Below are 26,997 nucleotides of genomic sequence, written 5' to 3'. Positions count from 1 at the left end.
TTTGGGGGGCAGCAGTGGCTTTCTCCGTGGAGTCCTCCCACAAACATCATTCATGGCCATAGTTTTACATATAGTTGATTTGTGCACATAGATACTGGACTGTCCCAGTGATTTCTGTAAGTCTTTATTAAAAACACTAGGGTTATTTTTTTACCTCTCTGAGTATTCTGCGATGAACTCTTGGCATCATCTTTGGTGGACGGCCCCTCCTTGGGAGAGAAGCAACAGTGCCAAACTCTCTCCATTTGTAGACAACTTCTCTGACTGTCGATTGATGAACATCCAGACTTTTAGAGATGGTTTATATCCTTTCCCAGCTTCATACAAATGAACAAACCTTGATCACAGGCTCTTTTGACCGAGCAATGATGCGCATCAGACAATGCTTCTCATCAAGACAATTCCTACCAGGTGTGTGTTTTATAGTGGGCAGGGCAGCTTTAAACCACTCGTCAGCGATTGGGCAGACACCTGACTTAAAATGTTTGGTAAAAAATTATTTCAATTGCTCATTAAGTCTCCTTATGCAGAGGGTTCACTTGCTTATTTTTCTCCTTTCTGTCATTGTTTGCATGCCATCATCATTAAAATATGAAAGCCTATAAATGTTTGGGTGGTTTTAGTTAAAGCAGACTTTTTTTTCATCTGTGTGATTTTGACAAAGATCAAATGACATTTGATGGTGTTTTTATGCAGAAATGTGAGAAATTCCAAAAGGTTCAGATACTTTTTTATACCATTCTATTCTATTCTATTCTATTCTATTCTATTCTATTCTATTCTATTCTATTCTATTCTATTCTATTCTATTCTACTCTATTCTATTCTGTTCTGTTCTATTCTCAAATTAATTATTACACTACTCAATTGTATTGTGTAATAATTTGAGTGTGGTATGGCGCACCTTAACTGACAAAAGCAACGTTGCATATAGGGACCGCCCCGAATATTTAAACCCCGCCCACCTCACCTCTACTTTAGCAGACTGCAGCTCTCACTTGAAGCAGAAGAAACCAACTCACAGGCAGGAAGAAATACATTTTGGACGAAACAAAACTTCCATATTAAACTAAAAATGATGAAACTAGCTTACTGGGACATTCGTGGGGTGAGTTCTGCAAGCTTCAAAACTTTCTAGAAAGGTTCTTGTTTTCTCCTTGGCTACTTTCCCGTATTTTGGTTATGTAAGCAGTGCTTCCAAACGCTTCGTGAAGTTAAAAAAAACATGAATAATGTGTACAGAGTATCTGCCAATGTTTAGGCTAGCTCGCTTGAACAAACCTGCCCCGGAATGCATTTTCTAAACGGATTAAAAGCGTTGTGCTTGGGTTAATGATTCATTCGAATTTGCTTTGGAATATTGGCTAGGTCAAAAATGTTCTGAAGCAGTGATTTATGGCTAATTATTTATGTTTTAGAGGACGAAGCATGTGGTATGGAAACACTACTCGCATTGCAACAGCAACCAAAACATTAGGATTATTAATGAAAAGGGTAGTGATATATCAGTCTAACGTGTAACTTAATTTTTTGCTGTTGGTGAATAGGAATGTTTAAATGTGTTCAATCGTTATCTAATGTAGCACCGCTTTCATTTGAATGGGTCACACGCCGTACTTTGTAGATCACATGCCTCATTCATAAGGAACAATGCGATCAGGGTTGCCAGATCAAAGAGACGGTTTCCAGCCTGATCGCATCGTAAAATCTGCTCAATTCAATAAAAAGCAGCCCAATTGAATACTTCATCATAAAAAAAATATGTTTCCCCTATACAATGCAATCTATATTTTGATATTATGAACTAGGGCTGCAGCTATCGATTATTTTTGTAGTCTATTAATGAACTAGTTAGTTTGATTAATCGAATAGTTTGATTAGGAACATTTAAAGCAACACTAGGTAACTTTTGAACTTTATAAAATATTTTCAGAAACCTTTTGACGTCGTTTTGATGTCGACTGACAACTGGCTGAATGAGACCTCTTTTATATCTTGAGGGCGTCTGTATTGCTTTCACCGGCACTAATTTGAGGAACCCTGCCGCACAAAAAAAACCCTAGAAAATATGCTGACTGCTTTACACCATACGTCACTTCCCCCTTTCCCAATTCATTATAAAAACGATGCGAACTCGGTCTGCAGCTATGGACTATTTTGGTAATCGATTAATCAAAGAACTACTTAGCTCGAATAATCGAGTCATCGGATAAGTAACATAAAAATTAAAAATACCAGAGCTGAGCCTGAAACGGTATTTTTAAAATTAAAAAAAAATAAAAAAAGATGAGGATCTACGTAGGGATGGAAAAACCGAGGCTTTCCGAAAAAATGAACCACTTTTGAGACAGTTGCCCTAAATTGAATCACTGTTTCGAGGCGCTTGACACACTGCAAGAGCGCCATCTACTGGATAAACAGTGCACGTTTCTTTTTAAAACTTAAGTTGTCAAATTGTCTCAGCATTACATATCTTCAATAGAATTAAGTGGATGTCGTCTATTTCACCCGTGAGATCGTGTCGTCATTAAGTGTCATTTACACAATTAAAGTTGACCTTTTAAAGCCGGTGTCATTTTGCCTGGTACACCAGACTCACCGCTGTTCCAGCAACTGAGTCTGGCCACCATTCACGCGGATACAATTTCCAGGGAAGAGCAAGCCACAGCAAACAGACAGCGGAGTGGACCAATCAGCGACGGGCAGGGCAGACGTGACGTGAGTAAAACGACGAGGGCAGGACGAGGGACTTGCGCGCGGAAGAAAACATACGAGGAGAGCGGAGTTTATTCAACTTGGCTAGCGCGAGACAGACTGTCAATGACTCGTGTCGATGTGTTCTTGGTAATTTAAAACTGATTTTACCGTGGATTGGAACATATTCTCGGCTCTCCTGTTCACCTTTGTTGTGGAGACGACTTCCGACGCGCAAGAGTGACGTTGCTCGTTAAGAACACGTCACGCAAATAAACAAATCTGATTTGTCGATTGATTTTGTACCTGCTCGAGAGGCCGTTAATGGGATGGTTCCCAGACTATTTCTCTCAGTGTTTGAAAAATACAGGGAGAACAGTCTGGCAGAGCCAGGCAAGGTGTCATTGCTTTGTCTGTGAAGATTTGTTCAAAGCAGTATTTGTAATACACGACAGTGCTAGTCTTGTAAGTGGCTCGTCCTAGATGTTGGGGAGTTACTCTGTATTGTTAGTTTTTTGTAAATATTACAGTACAGTAAGCACAGTGCTTGGGAACTGTAATATTATTTATTGCATACTATAAGGATTTCCAAAATCATAAGATGGAAATAATTGAGCCGAATAAAAGGAAGGAGGTTTGTGAAAGATTTTATTTTTCAATTAAGTATAATCTCTTTGGGGGGGGTTGTGTCGTATTCAGGGTTTTTCCGATCATGTTTTTTTGCTCCCGATCCGATCCCGATCGTTTTAGTTTGAGTATCTGCCGATCCCGATATTTCCCGATCCGATTGCTTTTTTTTGCTCCTGGTTCAATTCCAATCATTTCCGATAATTTTTCCTGATCATATACATTTTGGCAATGCATTAAGAAAAAAACTCTGACGAATATATACATTCAACATACAGTACATAAGTATTGTATTTGTTTATTATAACTATAAATCCTCAAGATGGCATTTACATTATTAACATTCTTTCTGTCAGAGGGATCCACGGATAGAAAGTCTTGTGACTTTGTATATTGTGACTAAATATTGCCATCTAGTGTATTTGTTGAGCTTTCAGTAAATGATACTGAAACCATGCCCAAATGCATGATGGGAAGTGGAACCATGACTGCGCGTAGTGCTACCAATTGATATATCTTCTCTACGTTGGAAAATAACATTGGGTGTTAAGATAAAGATCAATTGCTACCTTGCTTCCCCACATTGCTTCCCATAATATTTCTAATCGTAAGGAGAGGGATTGTAAGGCTTTAGCCAATTAAAAAAAGGCTCCAAAGGCTGCCAAAATTCACTCTACTCATTTTACGCTGCCTTTTATTACTCTATATGGGTAAAATGGCGCCATTACAGATTGAGCGCGACAATGCGTGAGTGGGTCGTGTAAAGCATGCATTAATTGCGTTAAATATTTTAACGTGATACATTTTTTAAAAAATTAATTACCGCCGTTATCGGGATAAATTTGATAACCCTACCTTACGCTTAAACTAAAGACTCTGGATGAGTGTAACATATTATGTCTGGAACGTTAAATACAATTAGAAAACGATTTGATTCAATATATATATTTAAAAAAGGCATGGCCGATATTTTTTTGGGCGATTCCGATACTTTGAAAATGACGTGATCGGACCCGATCGATGCGAAAATTCCTCCTCTCAAAAAAACCGCCGAATAACTGCGTTATTCTGCCACTTTTTATTGCGTTCCCACCGATTGAGCGGGCGGGCTCCCATCGAGTTTTCATTTTCCTGTGGAAACAGTGTGACTCGCTGACACATCTGTGACGTTCGAGGCCTCGTCAGCAGGGGTCACGTGATTTTTGGCTTGCTCGACGCCATTTTCGGAACACTGCTTTGACACACCTCTACTTTATTTGCTCGAATCAGATTCGAGCAGGAAGGCTCGAGCATCGCATCTCTTGATCTACGTAAGTGCAACCAAAGATCAATTGGCTAACTTGCATAGCAAGAGTCCGCTAGCTTAAATGCTATAAAATGCTCACGTTTTTTTTTTTTTTTTTTAACAATGCTCTTAACAAAAGATTCAAACACATATTCCCACAAAAAACTGCTAAGTATACCTACAAACTAAATTACTAATGCATTAAAAAACATTAGCTCAAACAAAAACATACCTTATGTTGGTCTAAACAGGGAGCAGCTGGATTCAGCCATGTGAAATGAGTTATGTCATATTCACTGTTGCCACTAGAGGGCAGTGTATCCATCCAAATCAATAAAACTAAATGCAAACGCTTTAAAAACAAACCATTACACAAAGTCACTTTAATTAAACGATTACTCGAAGCAACAAAATTTCATTTGATTTCATCTTTTTTTCTAATCGAATTACTCGAGTTAAACTTTTGCGCGAATTCTCGAGATGGCAGAGCAACAAAAGAGACAAAAAGTTTTGTCTGAGGTCGAAAAAAAAAATGGAGGCTACCAGGATATACAGAATAAACATTGGCCCGGCGTTCAAACGCTGGCATTACCCAGCGCTGACGAGTTCGGGTGGGGTGGACGGATTAGCCACATGGTTGCTAACAATTATATACTATTGTTTAACAACAACTGGATTCATTACCTTATTACTATTAATCCTTCACACATTCGCTGGAAACATAAATGTTGTTTAATCCATCTCGAGGCGACAGGGAGATTGATTTTTGATTAATGATTTTACGACACCATGTGGATGTGCCCTGGTCCTCAACGGAGTTCTCCTGAAGGCAAAACACTACTGCTTTTGTCCACCAGAGTCGCTAAAGTTGACTAAAACTAACAAGTTACCAAGTGTTGCTTTAACAGGGAGCAGCTGGATTTAGCCATAATAAGTGAGTTATGTCATATTCACTGTTGCCACTAGGTGGCAATGTATCCACCCAAATCAATAAAACTAAATGCAAACACTTTTAAAACCTTTACAACACCACTCTAAACGAATCCTCGAAGCAGCGAAATTTGATTCGAAGCTTTTTTTCTAAACAAATTACTCGGGTTAATCGATTAATCGTTGCAGCACTATTATAAACAGAAAACTAATCAACACAGTGAAAGAACCATTATTGGGTTATCATGCTGTTTATAAGAATTATGGGAGATGTAGTTCTTCTGTTAAAAAAAAAAATATATTGTATTATTTAGTTGTTATTAGGGATGGGAATCGAAATCCGATTCCAATTCCGAACCAGTTCCGAGTGTTTCGAGGCCTCGACATCACAATAAAAAAGCCTTAACGATCCCTTTAACGATCCCTAAAGACGCACATTGCGTCGTGACGTGTCTTGTTGTCCAGATGCATCAAACTAGCATGGCGCCAAGAACCACTCGCTCCAAAGTTTGGCTACACTTCACCAGGAAAAAAGGTGAAAATGAAAGGTTACGATAGTTTAGCACGAGCATTGCCGCCGTAAACATAACAATGACAGCACGTAGGTTCGAGCGCTCGAAAGCGTGTCTTCACTTCACGAGGAAAAATTACAACAAAGCGACTTGCAGTCATTGCAAGGTGGAGATAACTGCATCGGGAGGGAATACACTGCACTGTCCTCACCGAGACGCTAAGGCTCAGTCCTGGCTATACAGCTAGCTAAACTCCCAAATGACGATGCAGATGGTATAATGGTATAATTTGCTGACTTTATTCAACCATCACTTGAAACTAAAAATATAAATGAAACAAATCAATTTCGTCCCCAATAACAAACAGGTTTGCATCAACGTAAATCAGCGATGATTAGCTGCTAACACAGTAATAACAAACAGTTAGCATGCGTTCGCTAGCATTAGCACATCGTTAAAACCACTACACAACTGGATTTAAGTGTCCGATCGCGAGTGGAAACACACAACAACAACACAGAAGATGATACATACAGGCGTTGCATCTGTATATATTTTACAAACATTAACAAAGAACGTAGGCTCGTGGCAGTGTTTCCCTTTCTCACTAACTCGCTCACTCGCTTGGATGCGGCATTTCTTCTTCTTCGCGTGTAAGCACGCTCTTCTTCACGTGAGCACGTTCTTCTTCGCGTGAGGAAGCGCAAGGGTGCCACCACTTGAGCGTGAAAGCACCACAAAAACTAAAAGGCATGCATTTCAATATACAGTACTGGTAAATAAAAACAAGGGTCCCCAAACTATGGCCCGCGGCTCCATATTTGGTCCGGCCACCTGAACAATTCCAGAGAGCATTTTGAATTTTTCTTTGTTTTTTTTTCTCCCTCAGAAGAGTTATTTCCTGGCCTTTTTCAGTGAATAACTCAGAGAGGGCTATTTGGTTATTATCTATTTAATTAATAGTGCTATTATTATTTATTATTATTATTATATTATATTATTATTTTTATTTTATTTACTTTTGTTCCGTGAAGAATCCACAGAGGGTTATTTGATTGTGGCTTTCTGAAAAACAATAATTTTTTTACATTTACGCACTCCTGCAATCGTCACACTTTTTCTGTTACAAACTGACCCCGGCCTCTCATCAGAGAAGGGAAAGGTTATGTGGCCCTCACAGGAAAAAGTTTGGGGACCCCTGCTTTAACACATATTGCCAAAGGCAGAACGACGACCTATATGCCAATCAGTGTTGTTAATAACAGCGTTAGAATATAACGGCGTTACTAACGGCGTTATTTTTTTCAGTAATGAGTAATCTAATTAATTACTTATCTCATCTTGGCAACGCCGTTACCGTTACTGAGGCGGGAAAGGCTTGCGTTACTATGCGTTACTAAGTTGGTTGAATAAAAAAAGTCTGAGAGAAACGGACTCACGGAGACGAGAGAGCAGAGCAGGAGTGGGGAAGACGCCGTTGCAACCGCGATGCTAGGTGGCTCCAATAATACCTGACTGTAGCCATAGCCGACAAACTACGCCCACATGACACGGTAGATATCATATTATAGAACTAGATGCAAAAGCAGACACAGCTGCATTGGCAACATGTTTTAAGGACTACATGCGTTAGTAAACAGCCGCCATCTTAAAGCAGTAGACCTCTAAGGAAGGCTCTGATGTAGAGATCCTTCCTAGCGAACCTAAGTAACTTTTTTTTTTTTTTTTTTTTTTTTTTTTTTTTTTAAATCTAAAATGCTCCTAAATCAGCAAAATCTTAACTAAAATCTATCTTTAAATGATGAAACAGTTTTAAAGCTTACACATGTTTAAAGTAGACAGAAGGGAACTAATGCAATAACGGGAGCAATTTTAACAACTTTAACGGTTGATTCACAACTTTAAATGACTTCCACACATAGCAAAGGTTACTATCTAGTTATCGCAATACCCTTGTGTCCAGTTAAGTGGAGGGTAAAGAATTGGGCTTGGGCCAATTGTCCCCCAAACCCTTTAAACTTCACATTGCGTGACCTGTTTTTTTTTTGAGAAAAAAAAAAGAAAAGAAAAGAAAATTATCACTAGTTACTTTGCCAAGTAACTAATTACTCTTACATTCAGGTAACTGAGTTACTAACGCAATTACTTTTTGGGAGAAGTAATTTGTAACTGTAATTACTTTTTTAAAGTAAAATTGATGATTGAATTGACACTGATGCCAATATATACCAATATTTTTTATTTCTATTAGAAAAATGTTTCAGTAAAATGTTACACATTCTTGTGCATTTGCCACTTATTGCCACAGTTAACATTCAGGCTTTGGGCCTCTTTTGACCTCGTTGTGAGTTTGTAAGGTTGTGACTTCTGATTAAACAAACTCAATGCCAATCAAAATGTTTGTTCTTCTTTTTCCCGAAATTAGAATCGATAAGAGAATCGATAAAGAATCGAATCGTTAAGCAATATCGATAATGGAATCGTAAAAATCGTATCAATTCCCATCCCTAGTTGTTATTGTTATAGTTATTAAGTTATTGTATGATTATTTAGGTATTGTGTTATTACTATAGTACTATTTTCATTTCAATAAACCGGATTTGAATTTGAACTAGAAATGAATTCCGAATAAGAGGTGGTAGGGAAATAAGAAAACAGCGAAAACTATTTAAACAATGATCCTTTATTTGATAGTTCAGTTTTAGTCGTAATTGGGCCCGCGTTCATTCGCCCCTGTCAGTCGACATGGATTGCTGCCTATGGCACCTAAAAAAATGCTGCAAAATTTCTAGCCTGGGAAAGCGAATAAAGCGTCCCCACACAGTTTCTCCAGATTTTCTAGGTGGTTGAAATACTCAATCTTTTCTGTCCAATGAATGAAAATAGGTTGATTTTGCTTATCTGGTTGAAGGACCTGCGTAGACATGTGCCGATTACTGGTTTCAACGTATACTGTGGTATGAAAACGGCAAGGTTTCAAAACCGCAAAAAATTTCCGTCATACAGTCCCTACGGTATTAGCTATTTTTTATGCCCCAAAAATGCAGGGAGAAATCCCTCGCTTGCAGGTTATTGCTTAGTGTCAGTGAGTCAGCTGTGCTACACGATGGCTGTAGGAGGTGAAACTCCTGAACTTTTCCCCATCGAAAAAATATAAAATCGCTTGTATGTGAATACTTCGGCTAGAGAAAAGTTACAGACTGCTGTGACTTAGAGGAGGAGGGCCAACCGACATGTAAAACATGTTTGCGTACGGTTGCTGCCAAGGAGGCAATACCTCCATTATGATTTCACATTTATACAAAATTAAAGGTTAGTAAACACTTTCATGAACGTTTCCCACCAGATAACTGAGATAAACATGATACGAGTCATACACACCTGCTTTTTATGGGAAAAAAATAAATTATTTTTATTCTGATGGTAATAATGTTGAGCTGTGGCTGTAAGGACTGCATTTATTTCAATTATATTTAGAATACTTCATTAATTGTTTAAAATTATTTTAACTTTAACATTATACTCATGTTCCAATTTTCTACTATGTTTTGAAAATAAAAATCCTCTTTAATAGGAAAAAAAAGTTTTGTTTGTTTTGTAAACCTAGATATATCAAAGTAACACATTTTAGAACTGTAACTCCAATACCTTGATACCTTGAAACAGTTGATGTTTTGGCTCAAAGTTATCATACCGTCAGAATCTCCTACCAGCACATGCATAGACCTAGGAAGACAAAAACATTTTTCAATAAATTAATTTTTCCCCACTTTAATCCATGTGTTTATATGCTCCTTTTATGAGAACTGGTTGGTCCAGGACTGGGAATGTTCTGTTTTCGCCAATGCAAGACAGGAAAAGCCGCTAAGCATTTGTACACAACCAACTCAAACAATCCCCACCTTTGTGATTTCTTTTCAGCTGGCCCAACCCATCCGCCTCTTGCTGGAGTACACCGGGACGCAATATGAGGACAAATTCTATTCATGCGGTGAAGGTAAAGCTCCCTCCTCCCCTCCCAAAAAATCCACTTTGATCCAACTCACCTTTTTCCACGCATGCAGCTCCCGACTATGACAAGTCCTGCTGGCTCGATGAGAAGGATAAACTTGGAATGGACTTTCCCAATGTGAGTGATGACTGCCAGCATGTCCAGCGAAAGCTATCATATAATACAGGGGCGTCAAATGCGCAGCCCAACACTTGTGCCCACGGGCCGTACATTTGGTTGTTATAGCCTATTCATAAGGTACATACACAATCACATGCTTTTATTTTGACATTTGCACTGCAAAACCAGAGATTTGTGCCCTACTGTGCTCACTTTTGTATCCGCAGTCACATTGGTTCATTCCCATGTCGAGCGCCGTGCATAGCAGCCAATGAATTAACAAAGAAGTGACCCAAAAATGCAATGAAACCAACATATGATCCAAAATGTACAAGAAGCAAGCCCAGAATGCGTAGGAAATGACCCAAAATCAGCAGGAAATAACCTGGAAATGCCCAAAAATCAACAGGAAACGGTCCAAAATGTACAGGAAGTAACCCAAAAGCAACAGAAAGTGATCGGTAGTTGCCCCCAAACCATCAGGAAGTGACCATAAAGTCAAAGTCAACAGAAAGTGACCCAGAAATGCTGTGGTACCAAAAGAAAATGATCCAAAATATACAGGAAGCAAGCCCAGAAGGCCTCAAAATGAGCAGGAAGTGACCCAAATCAACATGAAGTAACCCAGAAATGCCCTAAAATCAACAGGAAATGAGTCAAAATCAACAGGAAGTTACATATAAATGACCAAAATTCAACAAGAAGTGACCAGTGCACGGGAGGTGACCCAAAAATGCCCTAAAATAAACAGGAAATGGTCCAAAATCTATAGGAAGTCTCCCAAAATCAACAGGAAGTAACCTAGAAATGCCCTAAAGTCAACAAGAAGTGACCCAGAAATGCGCTAAAATTGACAGGAAATGATTCAAAATATACAGGAAGTGAACATTAAAGCCCCAATGTCAACAGTCAACAACTGACCCAGAAATGCCCTAAAATCAACAGGCAATGATTCCAAATGTACAGGAAGTCACCTAAAGTAAATAGTAAGTAACCTAGAAATGTCCTAAAATCAACAGGAAGTGACCATGAAAGCCCCAAAGTCAACAAGTGACCAATGCACAGGAAGTGACCCAGAAATGCCTTAAAATCAACAGGCATCGGTCCAAAATGTACAGGATGTAACCCAAAATCAACAGGAAGTAACCTAGAAATTCCCTAAAGTCAACAATAAGTGACCCAGAAATGCCCTAAAATTGGCAGGAAATGATCCAAAATCAACAGGAAGTAACCTAGAAATGCCCTAAAGTCAACAAGAAGTGTCCCGGAAATGCGCTAAAATTGACAGGAAATGATCCAAAATATACAGGAAGTGACCCACAATCGACAGAAAGTGGTCATTAAAGCCCCAAAGTCAACAGTCAACAACTGATCCAGAAATGCCCTAAAATCAACAGGAAAGGGTCCAAAATGTACAGAAAGTCACCTAAAATCATCAGGAAGTGACTATGAAAGCCCCAAAGTCCAGTGCACAGGAAGTGACTCAGAAATGCCCTAAAATCAACAGGAATCGGTCCAAAATGTACAGGAAGTGACCCTAAATCAACAGGAAGTGACTATGAAAGCCCCAAAGTCCAGTGCACAGGAAGTAACCCCGAAATGCCCTAAAATCAACAGGCAATGATTATAAATGTACAAGAAGTCACCTAAAGTAACTATTAAGTAACCTAGAAATGCCCTAAAATCAACAGGAAATGATCCAAAATGTATAGGAAGTGACCCAAAATCAACAGGAAGTGACTATGAAAGCCCCAAAGTCCAGTGCACAGGAAGTGACTCAGGAAAGCCCTAAAATCAACAGGAATCGGTCCAAAATGTACAGGAAGTGGCCCTAAATCAACAGGAAGTAACCTAGAAATTCCCTAAAGTCAACAATAAGTGACCCAGAAATGCCCTAAAATCAACAGGAAATGGTCCAAGATATATAGGGAGTGACCCAAAATCAATAAGAAGTGACCTAGAAATTCCTTAAAGTCAAGAAGAACTGACCCAGAAAGGCCCTAAAATTGACAGCAAATTATACAACATGTACGGAAGTGACCCAAAATCAACAGAAGGTAACCAAGAAATGCCCCTAAATTCAACAAGTGACCAGTGGAAAGGAAGTGACCCAGAAATACCCTAAATTCAATAGGAATTGGCCTGGAAATGCTCTAAAATCAACAGGGAAATGATCCAAAACGTACCCGCAAATACTCATAAATGACAAGGGAGTGACCCAAAATGGACTCTTTGGCTTCCACTGACAACAATAGACATCCGATTGACCTAAACTTGGACGACTGAGCTATGAAGGCATATATTTCATTGCCACTGACGGCAGCTATTTGACGTAGTTTAGGTATGTAGCCAAAAATAAACCAATCTAATTGCATGAATGCGGCCCCCCAACCAAAATGAGTTTGCTATAATGAATATTTGATTGCAGCTACCCTACTTGGTTGACGGCAAGAGGAAGATCGTGCAGAGCAACGCCATCATGAGATACATTGCCCGGAAGCACAATTTGTGTAAGTTTATGAATAAGAATCTACAGTGGTATGAAAAAGTATCTGAACCTTCTGGAATTTCTCACATTTCTCCATAAAATCACCATCAAATGTGATCTGATCCATAGACTTCATAACCTATTGACATGACACGTGAAATGGGGCCAATTCGTAGGGGGCCTATTTTCAAAAGCTTCACATTAAAATATTTACAGAACCAAAGCTGCTACCAACCTAAAACCAAAACAGGCACCTACCTTAGCCATATATGAGTCTCCATGAGCAGCGGCATCAAAAAATTCAAAGTCGTTCCCTTATAAAATCCCAATTACCGGATTGGCCCGAATATAAGACGGCCCTGATTATAAAACGACCCCCTATTTCGAGACTCAAGTTTGAAAAAAGACTTTTTGAACACCAAATTAATTTTTATACAGAAAATAATTACAGTACATCCGAAACAAATGATTATTACAATATATTTGAGAGAAAAAGCATATTATTTTGCCTCATTCAAATCTTAATATCTGAACATTTAAATATGTGAACTAAAGTGCAATCACATTCGTAAATGAATGACTTCTGGTTTTTGAAATGTAAATAAATCAATCTATTGTGATAAAACAACAAAATTCCAATAACTGCATTAACCATCAAAGTGAAGTCTAACTGTAACTGTAGTCTTGAAACAAATCTGAATAAGGAAAAACATTGCAATAAAATAATGCAAACTGGTTCAACTAAAAAGAGTAGCTGAGATCTGTCATGACATGACATCGTTTCAATGATATCTGGCGCCGTCTAGCGTCGTGAATGGGTGTAATGTCTAGACCGCGATAAGACGACGACCCCTTCTTTTTCAGTGTTATTTCAATGCAAAAAACACAGTCTTATATTCGGGCCAATACGATAATTATTTTCTATGTAAGTATAACATAACTTAAAATAGCTATAAAGGTCTGATTTCACACTAGATGCACAAAAATCACCAAATGCTGAAATAATCACCTATATTTTTAGGATCAATAGCAAGATTTAACATAACATTGAAGATTTTGACCAAAATGGCAACTTATTTTTTAGTTTTCAACAGCTAATAAATCAGTCAATTTAACATCAGAAACTTAATACTTGAGGAAAACATGCAGAATCAATCATAAATAATATGTGGATAAGTTGTGAGTGTATATAGAATTCTTCAATTATCATAGAATAGAATATCCCTTTATTATTATTATACACTATATACTGTTAGCGAATAAGGCTAGCGCCCGCCTGGCATAAACAGAGCTTTTTTGGCGAAAATTCATGTGAATAAATGCTTAAATCCCTGAATCCTTCATAGATATGGACGTAAAACAGTCTTGACTCTTGGTTAAAAGCAATGAAACCGTACAGTTAGCGTTTATTTTAGTTATATTGAAGAAGTACCATGCTACTATGTTTGCAAATGAGGCTAGCGGCCGCCTGGCGTAAACAGAGCTTTTCTGGCGAAAATTCATGTGAATAAATGCTTAAATCACTGAATTCTTCATAGATATGGACGTAAAACAGTCTCGATTCTTGGTTAAAAGTAAACTATGAGGCTAGTCAGTTACGAAAATTGGCCACCTCCATGTGTAAACAAAGAAGAAGTACAGTCTTGCTTGCAAGACTACCGTTTAACATGTACATTATGTTATTAATTCCTTTTTCTAAATTGAAAAAAAAAAAGCAAAGAATTTCCTCTCAAGAGTCTCAACAAACAGCATATGGACAAATCTTGTTGTTGATCAGTCAAATTGTGGTAAGACAATCCCTTTTCTTTTACACTGTCTGGAAAACAGGTTCCACTCGGTGATAGTACTCATTGGTTGCCATTGACAGTGATGAGCGGGTTGCCAGTAGCCTTTAGGGCCAATGAAATATACAGTGCCTTGCAAAAGTATTCGGCCCCCTTGAACCTTGCAACCTTTCGACACATTTCAGGCTTCAAACATAAAGATATAAAATTGTAATTTTTTGTCAAGAATCAACAACAAGTGGGACACAATCGTGAAGTGGAACAAAATTTATTGGATAATTTAAACTTTTTTAACAAATAAAAAACTGAAAAGTGGGGCGTGCAATATTATTCGGCCCCCTTGCGTTAATACTTTTGTAGTGCCACCTTTTGCTCCAATTACAGCTGCAAGTCGCTTGGGGTATGTTTCTATCAGTTTTGCACATCGAGAGACTGACATTCTTGCCCATTCTTCCTTGCAAAACAGCTCGAGCTCAGTGAGGTTGGATGAAGAGTGTTTGTGAACAGCAGTCTTCAGCTCTTTCCACAGATTCTCGATTGGATTCAGGTGTGGACTTTGACTTGGCCATTCTAACACCTGGATATGTTTATTTTTGAACCATTCCATTGTAGATTTGGCTTTATGTTTTGGATCATTGTCCTGTTGGAAGATAAATCTCCGTCCCAGTCTCAGGTCGTGTGCAGATACCAACAGGTTTTCTTCCAGAATGTTCCTGTATTCGGCTGCATCCATCTTCCCGTCAATTTTAACCATCTTCCCTGTCCTTGCTGAAGAAAAGCAGGCCCAAACGATGATGCTGCCACCACCATGTTTGACAGTGGGGAGGGTGTGTTCAGGGTGATGAGCTGTGTTGCTTTTACGCCAAACATATCGTTTTGCATTGTGGCCAAAAAGTTCAATTTTGGTTTCATCTGACCAGAGCACCTTCTTCCACATGTTTGGTGTGTCTCCCAGGTGGCTTGTGGCAAACTTTAAACGAGACTTTTTATGGATATCTTTGAGAAATGGCTTTCTTCTTGCCACTCTTCCATAAAGGCCAGATTTGTGCAGTGTACGACTGATTGTTGTCCTATGGACAGACTCTCCTACCTCAGCTGTAGATCTCTGCAGTTCATCCAGAGTGATCATGGGCCTCTTGGCTGCATCTCTGATCAATTTTCTCCTTGTTTGAGAAGAAAGTTTGGAAGGACAGCCGGGTCTTGGTAGATTTGCAGTGGTCTGATGCTCCTTCCATTTCAATATGATGGCTTGCACAGTGCTCCTTTAGATGTTTAAAGCTTGGGAAATCTTTTTGTATCCAAATCCGGCTTTAAACTTCTCCACAACAGTATCTCGGACCTGCCTGGTGTGTTCCTTGGTTTTCATAATGCTCTCTGCACTTTAAACAGAACCCTGAGACTATCACAGAGCAGGTGCATTTATACGGAGACTTGATTACACACATAGTGGATTCTATTTATCATCATCGGTCATTTAGGACAACATTGGATCATTCAGAGATCCTCACTGAACTTCTGGAGTGAGTTTGCTGCACTGATAGTAAAGGGGCCGAATAATATTGCACGCCCCACTTTTCAGTTTTTTATTTGTTAAAAAAGTTTCAATTATCCAATAAATGTTGTTCCACTTCACGATTGTGTCCCACTTGTTGTTGATTCTTGACAAAAAAATTAAATTTCATATCTTTATGTTTGAAGCCTGAAATGTGGCGAAAGGTTGCAAGATTCAAGGGGGCCGAATACTTTTGCAAGGCACTGTAATCATTCATAAATCATGTACAGTGGTATGAAACAGTATCTGAATCTTTTGGAGTTTTTCACATTTCTGCTTAAAATCACCATCAAATGTGATCTGATCTTTGTCAAAATCACACAGATGAAAATACAGTGTCTGCATTAACCAAAATCACCCAAAACATTTATAGGTTTTCATATTTTAATGAGAATAGTATGAAAACAATGACAAAAGGGGGAAAAATAAGTCAGTGAACCATCACATTTAATATTTTGTGTAGGGTTCTTTTTTACCTCTTATTATAGTATTCAGCGCTAAACTCCTGGTGTCATCTTTGCTGGACGGCCACTCCTTGGGAGAGAGGCAACAATGCCAAACTCTCTCCATTTGTAGACAACTTCTCTGACTGTCGATTGATGAACATCCAGACTTTTAGAGATGGTTTTGTATCCTTTAGCAACTTTCCACAAATCAACTATCCTTGATCGCAGGTCTTCAGACAGCTCTTTTGACCAAGCCATGATGCACATCAGAAAATGCTTCTTATCAAGACATTTCTTACCCGGTGCGTGTTGGGCAGGGCAGCTTTAAACCACTCATTAGTGGTTGGGCACAGACCTGACTTTAATTGTTTGGTAACAATTGCTTTCAATTGCTCTTTAAGTTTCCTTAGGCAGAGGGTTCACAGACTTATTTTTCCCCCTTCTGTCATAGTTTGCATGCTATCCTCATTAATATATGAAAACTTATAAATGTTTAGGTGTTTTTACTTAAAGCAGAAACTGATTTAACATCTGTGTAATTTTGACAAAGATTAGATCACATTTGATGGTGATTTTATGCTGAAATGTGAGAAATTCCAAAAGATTCAGATACTTTTTCATACCATTGTAGTTACTGAGGGAACGTATACAAGGAATACAACAACACACGCAGGTTACAAGTATAACCACAACAGTTTCAATTGGAATGAGGGTAAAAAAGAATAAAGCTTTTAATTTACTTAAGGTTTGATCAAATCGGACACAAAGTTTATTATTTAGTATGCCAGAATTTTCTTTTAGCTTTTCTGATAATATCCAAAAACCCTCTTACCTGCCTCTAGTAAGTATCGGTATTGGAGTTTTTGAATTGGACAATATCGGTTGGAAAGTCATTGGCGGACAACTCTAAACAATACCCAGGGGTTAATTTGTGCCAGATCCTGCCGGAACAAGATCCGGCACCTCTTGATTTTGGCCTCCCTGTGTTCCGGGACTTATTTGGGCAGATCCGGCACCTCTCGTGTATAGAAAATAATAATAGTATGTGGACCAGCGATTTCTGTGGCTCGTTCGTCATCGCTCCTACGTCCGGTTCTTCCTTCAGGGAGGTGGTGTAGTGTATAAAAACACAGACGCTTCGGATTGCTGTTGCATGGAGACTTGTATTAACTAAACAAAAACCAGCAGGGGACAATCAGCCAGTCAACACCGTTCTCCCGTGCAACTCTCCTTTTTGCTCCCTGTCAAGTTCAAATATGAATTATTAGGTAGACATTTATAACATTACCCAAAATAAGGAGCGAAGGCACTCAATTTAGTTGAAAAGCTTGCAAGGAGAAGGAGGAAGCTATACAATGGACTACAAAATACAGCTTCCGCAATCGTTCTAAAAAACTCCACCTTCCCCTCTCTTTTTATTTGGGATGGCCCTAGCAACAAGAGAGGTGCCAACCCTAAAGGGATGGGAAGCAAAGCGGGTGACACCTCTATGAATTTCGGTGTTTCCCATAGGATTTTTTGAAACTGTGGTGGTGGGCTGCATCGGAGTCGGACAGCCTCACCATGTTGTGCCACGGCAAATTTTTTTTTTCTTTTTCTTTTTCCCCCAAGAAGAACCATAACAAAGATATATTTGAAATATTTCATTAGCTAGGCTAATGTTATAGCTCTCAGCTACGGTATATGTATGTAAAATGCGTAACTGATTACAGCTACGTTACCCTATGTAATAATGCGACTTTTTTTCTCGTAGCAATAGTACGACTTACATCTCGTAGTGACTCAGGGTTGGCAACCCAAACTGTTGAAAGAGCCATATTTTCACCCCCCCAAAAAAAAAAAAAAAAAACTAATACAGTATGTCTGGAGCAGCAAAAAATTAAAAGCCTTGTACAAGCCTTTTAATTATCGATACTAGCTATATTAGCCTACTATAGAAATGACTAAGTTGGCTAGAAATACATAATTAGCCTACAGCGCACCACATGACTACTCTGTTGTACAATGCCACCACAAGTTTAACTTCATTACAATATTAGTGAATTGAATGAATGTTTGTGTCATGTTTGTCCTCCTAGAAATCCTATTAAAACAAAAAATATATTTCCCTCCCCCATCTTTTTCCATTAAAAAAAAAAGCTCCGAAGCAGCGCTAAAGAGCCGCATGCGGCCCGAGAGCCGCGGGTTTCAGACCGCCGTCGTAGTCCTCCTTTTTCCTTTTTATTTGACCCTCATAAGTACTACATTACCACAACAATAACAGTCCTTCTCTCAGCTGACCCATTTACAGGACTGGGGGAATTCTAATAGCCGTGTAAAAAGTTTTACTTGAGTCGGTGAGAAGGTGAATAGTTTTTTCCCCGTTGTTCGTGAACTAAATTTCCACACAAACGCACATCGAGGTACCATTAACTTAGCAAGGAGAGGTATGAGAGTTATTTTTCGAGTGTCCCAGAGCTCGCGAAATTGGGGGGGGGCGCATTTATCAAAGTTTCGTCAGCCGTAATTGTCTGAAGTTGGCGCGCCGCTGTTGTGCCGAAAAATAGCCACTCCACGCGAAATGTCCCCCCTGACGGGAGCGGCCACACGTCACTCGTACAAACAGCCTTATCTTACCAATCGATGGACACGGAAACGACGTTCTTGTACCGTGAATATGTATCATTTTACTCTGCTTGAACTAATAAATATTTTACTGTGACCAACGCTCTGAAAATAGAGCAAGGCTTTATTTTGGGCCCCGCCTCTCCGCGCAAGTTCAATCAAAGTTCGCTTTCCGTCCAAGACGGCCGTCCACCGCTCACTTTCGCCGAAAAGTCCGATCCAAACTATTGTAATGCCCCGGATGTGGGGAAGAAGGAGAGAAGTCTGTATTACTCAAGTGCTTACCCACTTGATTGTAGTAACAATAATAAAGAAAAACAATAACAAAATAACAGCGGGCTGCTACGACATGCGACCGCTATCTCTCGCTATCTCGCTCGTTCTCCCATTCTTCCTACTCGTTCCCCTTGCGTCTCTTAAGGGGGGGCCTGCATAGTTACGAACATTACGCTACAATACACAATGAATAGGTGTCCGCTGAACTCCTCCCACTCGGCTGCCGCTAGTTTGAAGCGGCCTTAAAAAATAATAATAATAATAATATGCTACTCTAAAATGCTACTCTACTACCCGCGCGAGCGAGTAGTAGAGTGGAATGGGCTACAGCTGTGTAATCGGTTGACTGACGCATCTGATTATCTTTTTTTTTTTTTTTCCGGTGGGGGGGGGGCAAGCGGCCCGCCACAGTCTCGTTCATTGGTGGGAAACATTGAATTTTGTTGGCTATGTGTATGCATGTAGGTGGGATTAATACATGTGTGTCAGCACATTCTAGGAAAGCAAAAACTGTCTTTTGTTGTTGCCTCTTGCCCTTGGGAAGGCAAGAGTCTCCAAGGCTTCTTCAAGAAAAACATTCTTAAAGCTTAAATTTGATTTACAGGTGGAGAGAATGAGGAAGAGAAGGTTCGCGTAGACATCATAGAGAACCAGGCCATGGATTTTAGGAACGGCTTTGTGAGAATGTGTTATCTCGACTTTGTGAGTATCAGTGTACGATTGGACTAGAGCCAAGTCTGCAGTTCTAAATCCCTTCTCAACACTTTAGGAAAACATAAAGCCAGGTTACCTGAAAGCGCTGCCGGATGTACTTCAGCAGTTCTCCAAATTCTTGGGGGACCGGAAGTGGTTCGCTGGTGATAAGGTGATAAGTCATTTGCTGGATAGAAAGTCGGCTGAGGTATCAAAGCTAAAAATGGCTTTCTGTTTAACAGATTACTTTTGTGGACTTCATCATGTACGAGCTGTTGGACCAACACCGAATGTTTCATCCATCCTGCCTGGATGATTTCAAGAACCTCAAAGACCTTTTGGATAGGTTTGAGGTAGGAGTTTATCTTCTTTTGATTCTACATTGGACTTTACATGGACGCTTGGATAGGAATAAATGCTGCAGGTACACACCCCATTGGGAAAATTCTAATCCAGTGGTTCTTAATCGCAACGGGCAATGTAGGGTTGAGACAATATACTGTATATCGAAATGATAATATACTTATATACGATACTTTGTATCTCAAAATGTTATCGATATGCTCCCGCCAAGAATCGATATGTCGTTTTAAAAAGGTGTTTACTTTAAAAAAAAAAAAAAAAAAAAAAAAAAAAACTACAAAATTTTCTGCTAGAATAGTATCTATGTTAACTCAAGCGTTGATTCATTCACCCCAAGTCAAAATTAATTGTACGTCTAGCGCCGTCAATGGCACTGAAACCAAAGAATTTACAGCCAGTCTTTTGTGGGCGTTTACAGGTCACTTCCTGTTCATTTTGAGTCACTTCTTTTTCAGTGACCCAAAATCAACAGGAAGGGACCTGTAAATACCCCCCAAACTAGGGCTGCAACTAACGATTATTTTTGTAATCTATTAATCTAACAATAACTCAAGTGCTAATATGCTTCTCCAGAACACAATACAAACGGACACTTAAGACACTAATTAGCATAATTGCTAACTAGTTTAGCGCTAAGTAGTAACGTCTCATGCAAGGGGTATAACGGTACACATAGGCTTGCCACCCGTCCCTTGAAATACGGAATCGTTCCGTAATTGGGAATTAAAAGTTGCGTTCTGTATTGAACCAATACGGAACGCAGTTTATTCCGTATTTCACAATTGTCCCATGGGTCGAACCCGCGCGACCCACGGCTCCTGCGTGCGGTGCGCCCAGCCCATGCACGTCTTTCACACACAAACACACACCTGCACTCATGCGTGACCACTGAGCCAACAATAATGAACAAAAAGGGCAGGAGATATTAAAGACAGCAAGATAGTTATCTGCCTGCCCACTGCTGTCTGCCCTGCAGCCTGCACTGCGCTCCACTTCCGGGTTCGTTGCCTAGTTACCTCGCTCTCTGCTCAGTGCACCGCCCCGTGCGTTTTCAAAACTAAATGTCTCTTCAACATTAGAAGTTCAGGACACCCCACGTAATCCTCAAAAGGGGAAACGTCTCCAAAAAAATAGACTGGAGTGGCTCGATAGAGTCACTGATAATGATTATAAAGCGAACTGCAAGGCAGGCAGGAAAGTTTTTGCAGTGTCTCATGGAAGTGTAAAACGGCATGCTGCAGGGGTTCACCTCCACAAACGGAATATAAGATCCCAGAAGAGCCTTCGTCACAATTCTTTGTACCTGAAACATCCCCTGAGCTTGATTTGGTATGTTATTATGCTCTTGTATATGTATTACTATTATATATTATAGAGCAGGGCGGTAAACCGAAAATTTACCGTCACCGAAATTCTTAACGATGACCGACGTAATTTTGACCATGTCGGTAAATTCGGTAAATTAATAAAACAAGAAAATATAGTCTTTTCATCCCGCATTGATTCTGTGTTGTTCGTCTATGTTCATTTCCCTTTAAGAAAGCAGTGAATGTGCTTACGTAGGGAGTCACGTGATCATCAGGAAGCCAATCAAACAAAAGCCCGGTAAGCTAACGCTAGCAGCTAATGCTACAAGCAAAACGTGATGGAGTGTGGCTTAAGGGAGGTTCACCAAACTTTCAACCGACATTTAGTAGACTCTTGGTGGCATCCAGACGGGCTTTCACCCGCTGTCCTCCTTTGTTCTCACGATTTCCGGAGATGGTGCTTTCAGTGCTTTCTACTGGTAGCCAGGCTAACGCTAGCTAGCGGCTAACGCTACAAATGAACGTTATTGAGCCGGATAGCGGTTCTAACCTTGTCGAAACGGCTGAACTTAATGAGTGGATTGGGCACGGACTGCATCTAGCAATTACTATGTGGCGTTATTTTGTATCTGTCTGTGTGTGATTCCTCTGATAGCTTTTGTGATGGTAAAGCATTCAGCATAAAGTACAATCCAACGGCAAAACTTATAATGACCGAGAAATGGTCCCAGCTATTTTTATTGTGCGTGCATTTATTAGAAAATGCACTGGGGGGGAAAAAAAAACCTTAAACCATAAAGTAAACACTTGTATTTAATAATTATGTCACAGCAGCCATTAACAATAAGTTGTCTTTTTGAAGTGTACTGTTCAAGCTGCAAGTCATTTGTGTTACAATTACATGTTTGCACAGGCATATTGATTTTGACAATGTACATTGTTCAAGTCATACACGCTGTTATAAATGTTCATACTTGAATTCTTATTGCTTACAATACATTTTTATAAACTTAATGTTTAGACTGCATGTACAATTGTTAAATACAGTATATCAAATTGAATGCTGGTAAATAAATCAACAAGAAATAGTTAATCTGTATTTCATGCATTGATTCAGATTTTCAAATTATATAACAGTCCGCTTGGGCGAATTTATCGTCATTTATCGTTATCGAGATAAATCTGCTCAATTTATCGTGATACATGTTTAAGGCCATATCGCGCAGCCCTAATATATTATAGTAATATATAAATATATATATTTATATTTACCTTCATACATCTTGCATTGATAGGAGCATAGCTAGGCTATTTCAGTTGCTACTACGGTTGATTATTTTTAGGAATGTTGATTTTTTTTTTTTTTTTAAACATGCATTTATTATCAATCAATATGGAATGAATTTATATACCCATAAAGAACATGTTATTTTGTTACACTAACTAATGCTACTCATTTGGAATGATTCCTAATAGATTAACAGCAAATAAACACTGACTAAATAGTCCTACTGCAAATATATGCTATCTAATGATTGATTAATAGTGAATTTGACATCATCCCAGTCCTACCCTCTAAATTACTGCAGCTGAGGTGACACAGGTATACCACACAGTAAAACGTAGCCAGCCAGAGCTACAATAGTGCTGACTGTGGACACAGGCTGAATCAGAAGATTTTTATGTGATTCCAAAATGGTGAAGAAAATTATTTTGGGGAGAACAAGCAAGAGGCACTGTTGAAACAAGTCCTGGGTCCAAAGGCAGTGGGTGATGTGCTTAAGATCTTAACATCACCCATCCCATTCTCCATACAGACCAATGCCTCGAATAAATTGAGCAGGAAGATGTTCCCCTTGCTGTCCAGGACTTCAATCCAGAGTCTGGGCTCACCAACAAAATGCTGGACTTCACAAAGAATGCAGACTAGTCAGCTGCTGGAATTGTAGCTATCCTGGAACATTCCCTTAAGAAATTTGGCTTGTCAATGCATCACGTGACCGGATTCAGTGCCGACAACACAAATGTTAATTACAATATTCACAACTTCGTTTTCACTAACCTGCAGGAAAAAAACTAAACAATCTGCTGCAAGGAAACTGCCATGTCCACAAAGTGCACAATACAGTTTTCTCATCTAAAAATACATACATTTCTATGCATTTTAGGAGTTTTGGGGATGCCCCTTTTTTTCGCCCGTAAGGCTTTGGGCGCGAGGGGGGGGGCGCCCCTTATTTCTATTTCTGAAAGGTGGCAACCCTAGGTACACAAAAATCTCGGTTCGGTACGCACCTTGGTTTTGAGGTCACCGTTCGGTTCATTTTCAGTACAATAAGAAAACAAAATGCAAAATATAAATGTGCTAGTTGTTTATTACACACCTTTGTGCTTTCAACAATCGGAACATTAGCCCATACAAAGCTAGAATTCTGCTCAAAAAATCGCGGGTATTTAAAGATAATCCAACAACAATTTGCCTTTCAGACCCTGCGTATTGGTCAGCTTTCTTTCTAAAGGGAAGAAGAAAAAAGAAGTCCTGTGCTAAAGAGAAAAGCAATCTCAATGACAAAGATTTTAACATGTATTTTACAAATGAAATGCCTCAATTAATCATTCTTTTTTTCTTATAAACTGTTTTCAGAAGCTTTATTGGTGGATATTCTCAAGTTAAAGCGCCACACAGAAATTAATAAATTTAATTGTGTAAGCAGGATCTGTGTATTATTCTTATTATTTCATTCCAGGTGTTATCGCTCATTTCAATTTATTTTATTTAAATGGGCTATTATTTATTTTATTATGTGTTTATATTTTACAAATGTGATTTAGTATTCATTTATATTGTATATTTTATGTTGTATAACTTTAGTTCCTATGTGAATATTAGTTCCTACTTGTTTTGTTGTGGTAGGAGGGTTTTGTATTGAACACGGGGCCATGTTGGCTACTGTAATAGCAGAGAAGACCAGCAGTAAATCAACAAAGACAAGTCAACTGTGCCCCGATCTACCACTCAAAAGATCTGATGGACTCAAAAAGTGGGTTACGATTGCATATTAGTTTGAAAATCGACTGGATCCACCGTATTTTTACACGAGTGACTTCCAGTCTGCCCGATCCTAGCTACCGGTAGTAGTATTGATGCAGGAGGCTTGCGTCTCGCGTCAAATAATAAACTCTGCCGTTCTTTTCGCGTGCGTCGTGTTGAACCGCTTCTGGGATGCGTCTAACACGCGGCCGCAGTGCGACTGGTGTGCATTGGCTGATTGACTTTAACGTCCGCGTTTCACTGCGTTCTCGCGGCGGCCATGTTGTCGCACCGTTGACATTTCTGGGTTATATTGTCCTGCCGTGTTGGTCCTCATTATAGTAGAGAAGACAGAGTAAATATAATCTACACAAAGAAACTGTAACCCGATCAACTCACAGCCTCGAAAAGTAAGGGTTACATTACGTCAGAAACTCGTTCGGTACGCCTTTGTTCCGAACCGAGCACCACGTACCGAAACAGTTCAATACAAATACATGTACCGTTACACCCTTACTCATCAACTATACATTTGGCTTCATATACTTACCTCTGACAGAGGCACACTGGATCTAATAACACAAAAGACAATCTAACTCTTGACACGAAATATTATTGACTCTGCAAGCCAACCTGAGTGTAGCAGTGAACTCTTTCTCTCTCCTTTTCTTATCACTGGCGCACACGCGCGGCCTTACATTACACACAAACAAGGACACAAACGATTAAAATCGATGATCAAATTAGTTGGCAACTAATTTATTAATCAATTTGATCGATTGGTTGTTGCAGCGTTACCCAAAACCAACAGTAAAGTGACCCAAAAGGAAAAGAAAGTGAGCAAAATCAACCGGTAATGACATGAAATGCCCTGAAATTAGCTAATTGCCTGGCATTGGTTGGTCTTCCCGGTTGTAGGTGAATTTTAAGATCACATCCTGTTCATTTTAGGACATTCCAGGGTCACTACCTGTTCAGTAAGCCAAAATCAGCAGGAAATTATCTGTAAGGGCCCCAAAAGCAATAGAAAGTGACCCAAAATCAACAGGAAATGACTTGAAATGCCCCAAAATTGAACTCATTGGCTGCCATCTGATTGCCATGGACATCCAATCCATTCATTCGCTGCCATCCTTCCCACTGAAACTGGATTGGGTTTCTTCTAGTGATAAAGTCATTATAATTCACAGCAGAAGGAAGGAAAGAATTTGTTTTTCTGTTTATTAGTTGTTTTGTAGAATGATTTCCTGACCAGTCTCAATAATTGTTGTATCGCTATATTGTAAAAAGCTAAATGCGGATCTCAGTACAACATCATAACAGTTGGCTAACTTGCTTAGCAAAAGTCCATTAGCTTAAATGTTATAATTTTTTTTTTTTTTTTTTTTTTACAAAGCTCTTAACAAATCGTTCACACATTCCCACCAAAAACTGCGAAATATTTAGCTCAAACAAAAAACCTACCTTGTGTTGGTTTTACCAGGGAGCAGCTGGATTCAGCCATATTAGATGATATATTCACTGTTGCAAATAGGTAGAGGGCAGTGAATCCACCCAAATCAATCAAACTAAATGCAAACACTTTCCAAACAAACCAATACAACGTCACTCTAATTAAAATAATCATTTGAAGCTTTTTTGTAATCGAATTACTTAATTAATCGTTGCAGCACTAATTTCATCATTTTAATCTGAACACTGATCAGAAATTTTGTCCATGATTTGTCTTTGGCCATTGCAGGCACAAGAGAAGATTGCGGCCTACATGAAATCTAACAGATTCATGAAAACACCCGTCAACAACAAGATGGCCAAATGGGGCAACAAGAAAGAGTAAAGAACTCTGTTAAATGTGCAACGTAAATTGTATCCAAAAGATGAAAAAGTGATGTTTTGCACTGTTAAAAACAAGATTAAAGTGGAACTTTTTCTCAGTCTGCAACTTTATTGACTTCATTTATTCATAAATGACATATAGTTTTGAGTCATTTGATAGAATATTTTGGATTAACTCAACATTTATGCATAATAAATATGGATGAATAGGTTTTTGCATACATGACAGCAAATCACAAAGGTGATAGCTGAAAAAAAAAAAGTTGTTGATCCGTGGATGAAAATTAACGAAAAAAAACCCAATGGGAGTCATTAGTAGCGGGCATCATAAGGGCCTGATGGTTCGCTGGCGAGCTGCAGGGGAAAAGTAAGTGTGAATATTGGTAGATTGTGAGTCATTCCGGAATTGGAGGACATTTTGGCTTCAAAATTCTTAGAAAAGGGATTTAGATTTTCTGCTA

The 26,997-nt window shown here is 39.1% G+C and overlaps 2 protein-coding genes across 4 annotated transcripts in view; one reads left to right on the top strand and one right to left on the bottom strand.

Annotated features, from left to right (window-relative positions):
• The first annotated feature begins 960 nt into the window (after positions 1–960).
• On the top strand, positions 961–26,643 carry LOC130908216 (glutathione S-transferase Mu 3-like). Its single transcript, XM_057823710.1, has 8 exons — positions 961–1,108; positions 9,970–10,045; positions 10,113–10,177; positions 12,588–12,669; positions 19,914–20,011; positions 20,079–20,174; positions 20,245–20,355; positions 26,442–26,643. The coding sequence occupies exons 1-8, from the start codon at positions 1,076–1,078 to the stop codon at positions 26,535–26,537; spliced, it is 657 nt and encodes a 218-aa protein (XP_057679693.1). The 5' UTR covers positions 961–1,075; the 3' UTR covers positions 26,538–26,643.
• Positions 26,612–26,997, bottom strand: part of eps8l3b (EPS8 signaling adaptor L3b) — a 64,671-nt gene continuing 64,285 nt past the window's right edge. For 2 of the 3 annotated variants that reach the window (XM_057823706.1, XM_057823705.1), the window contains one exon: positions 26,612–26,890. In XM_057823706.1, the coding sequence (XP_057679689.1) occupies positions 26,849–26,890 (42 nt within the window). In that variant the 3' untranslated portion in view covers positions 26,612–26,848. The remainder of the gene's footprint in view (positions 26,891–26,997) is intronic. The other variant, XM_057823707.1, reaches the window with a different exon arrangement.

The sequence above is a fragment of the Corythoichthys intestinalis genome, chromosome 2, assembly GCF_030265065.1.
Source record: "Corythoichthys intestinalis isolate RoL2023-P3 chromosome 2, ASM3026506v1, whole genome shotgun sequence".
Taxonomy (NCBI): Eukaryota; Metazoa; Chordata; class Actinopteri; order Syngnathiformes; family Syngnathidae; genus Corythoichthys; species Corythoichthys intestinalis.
Note: the sequence above shows the minus strand (reverse complement) of the source record. Positions and strands in the feature narration are given on the sequence as shown.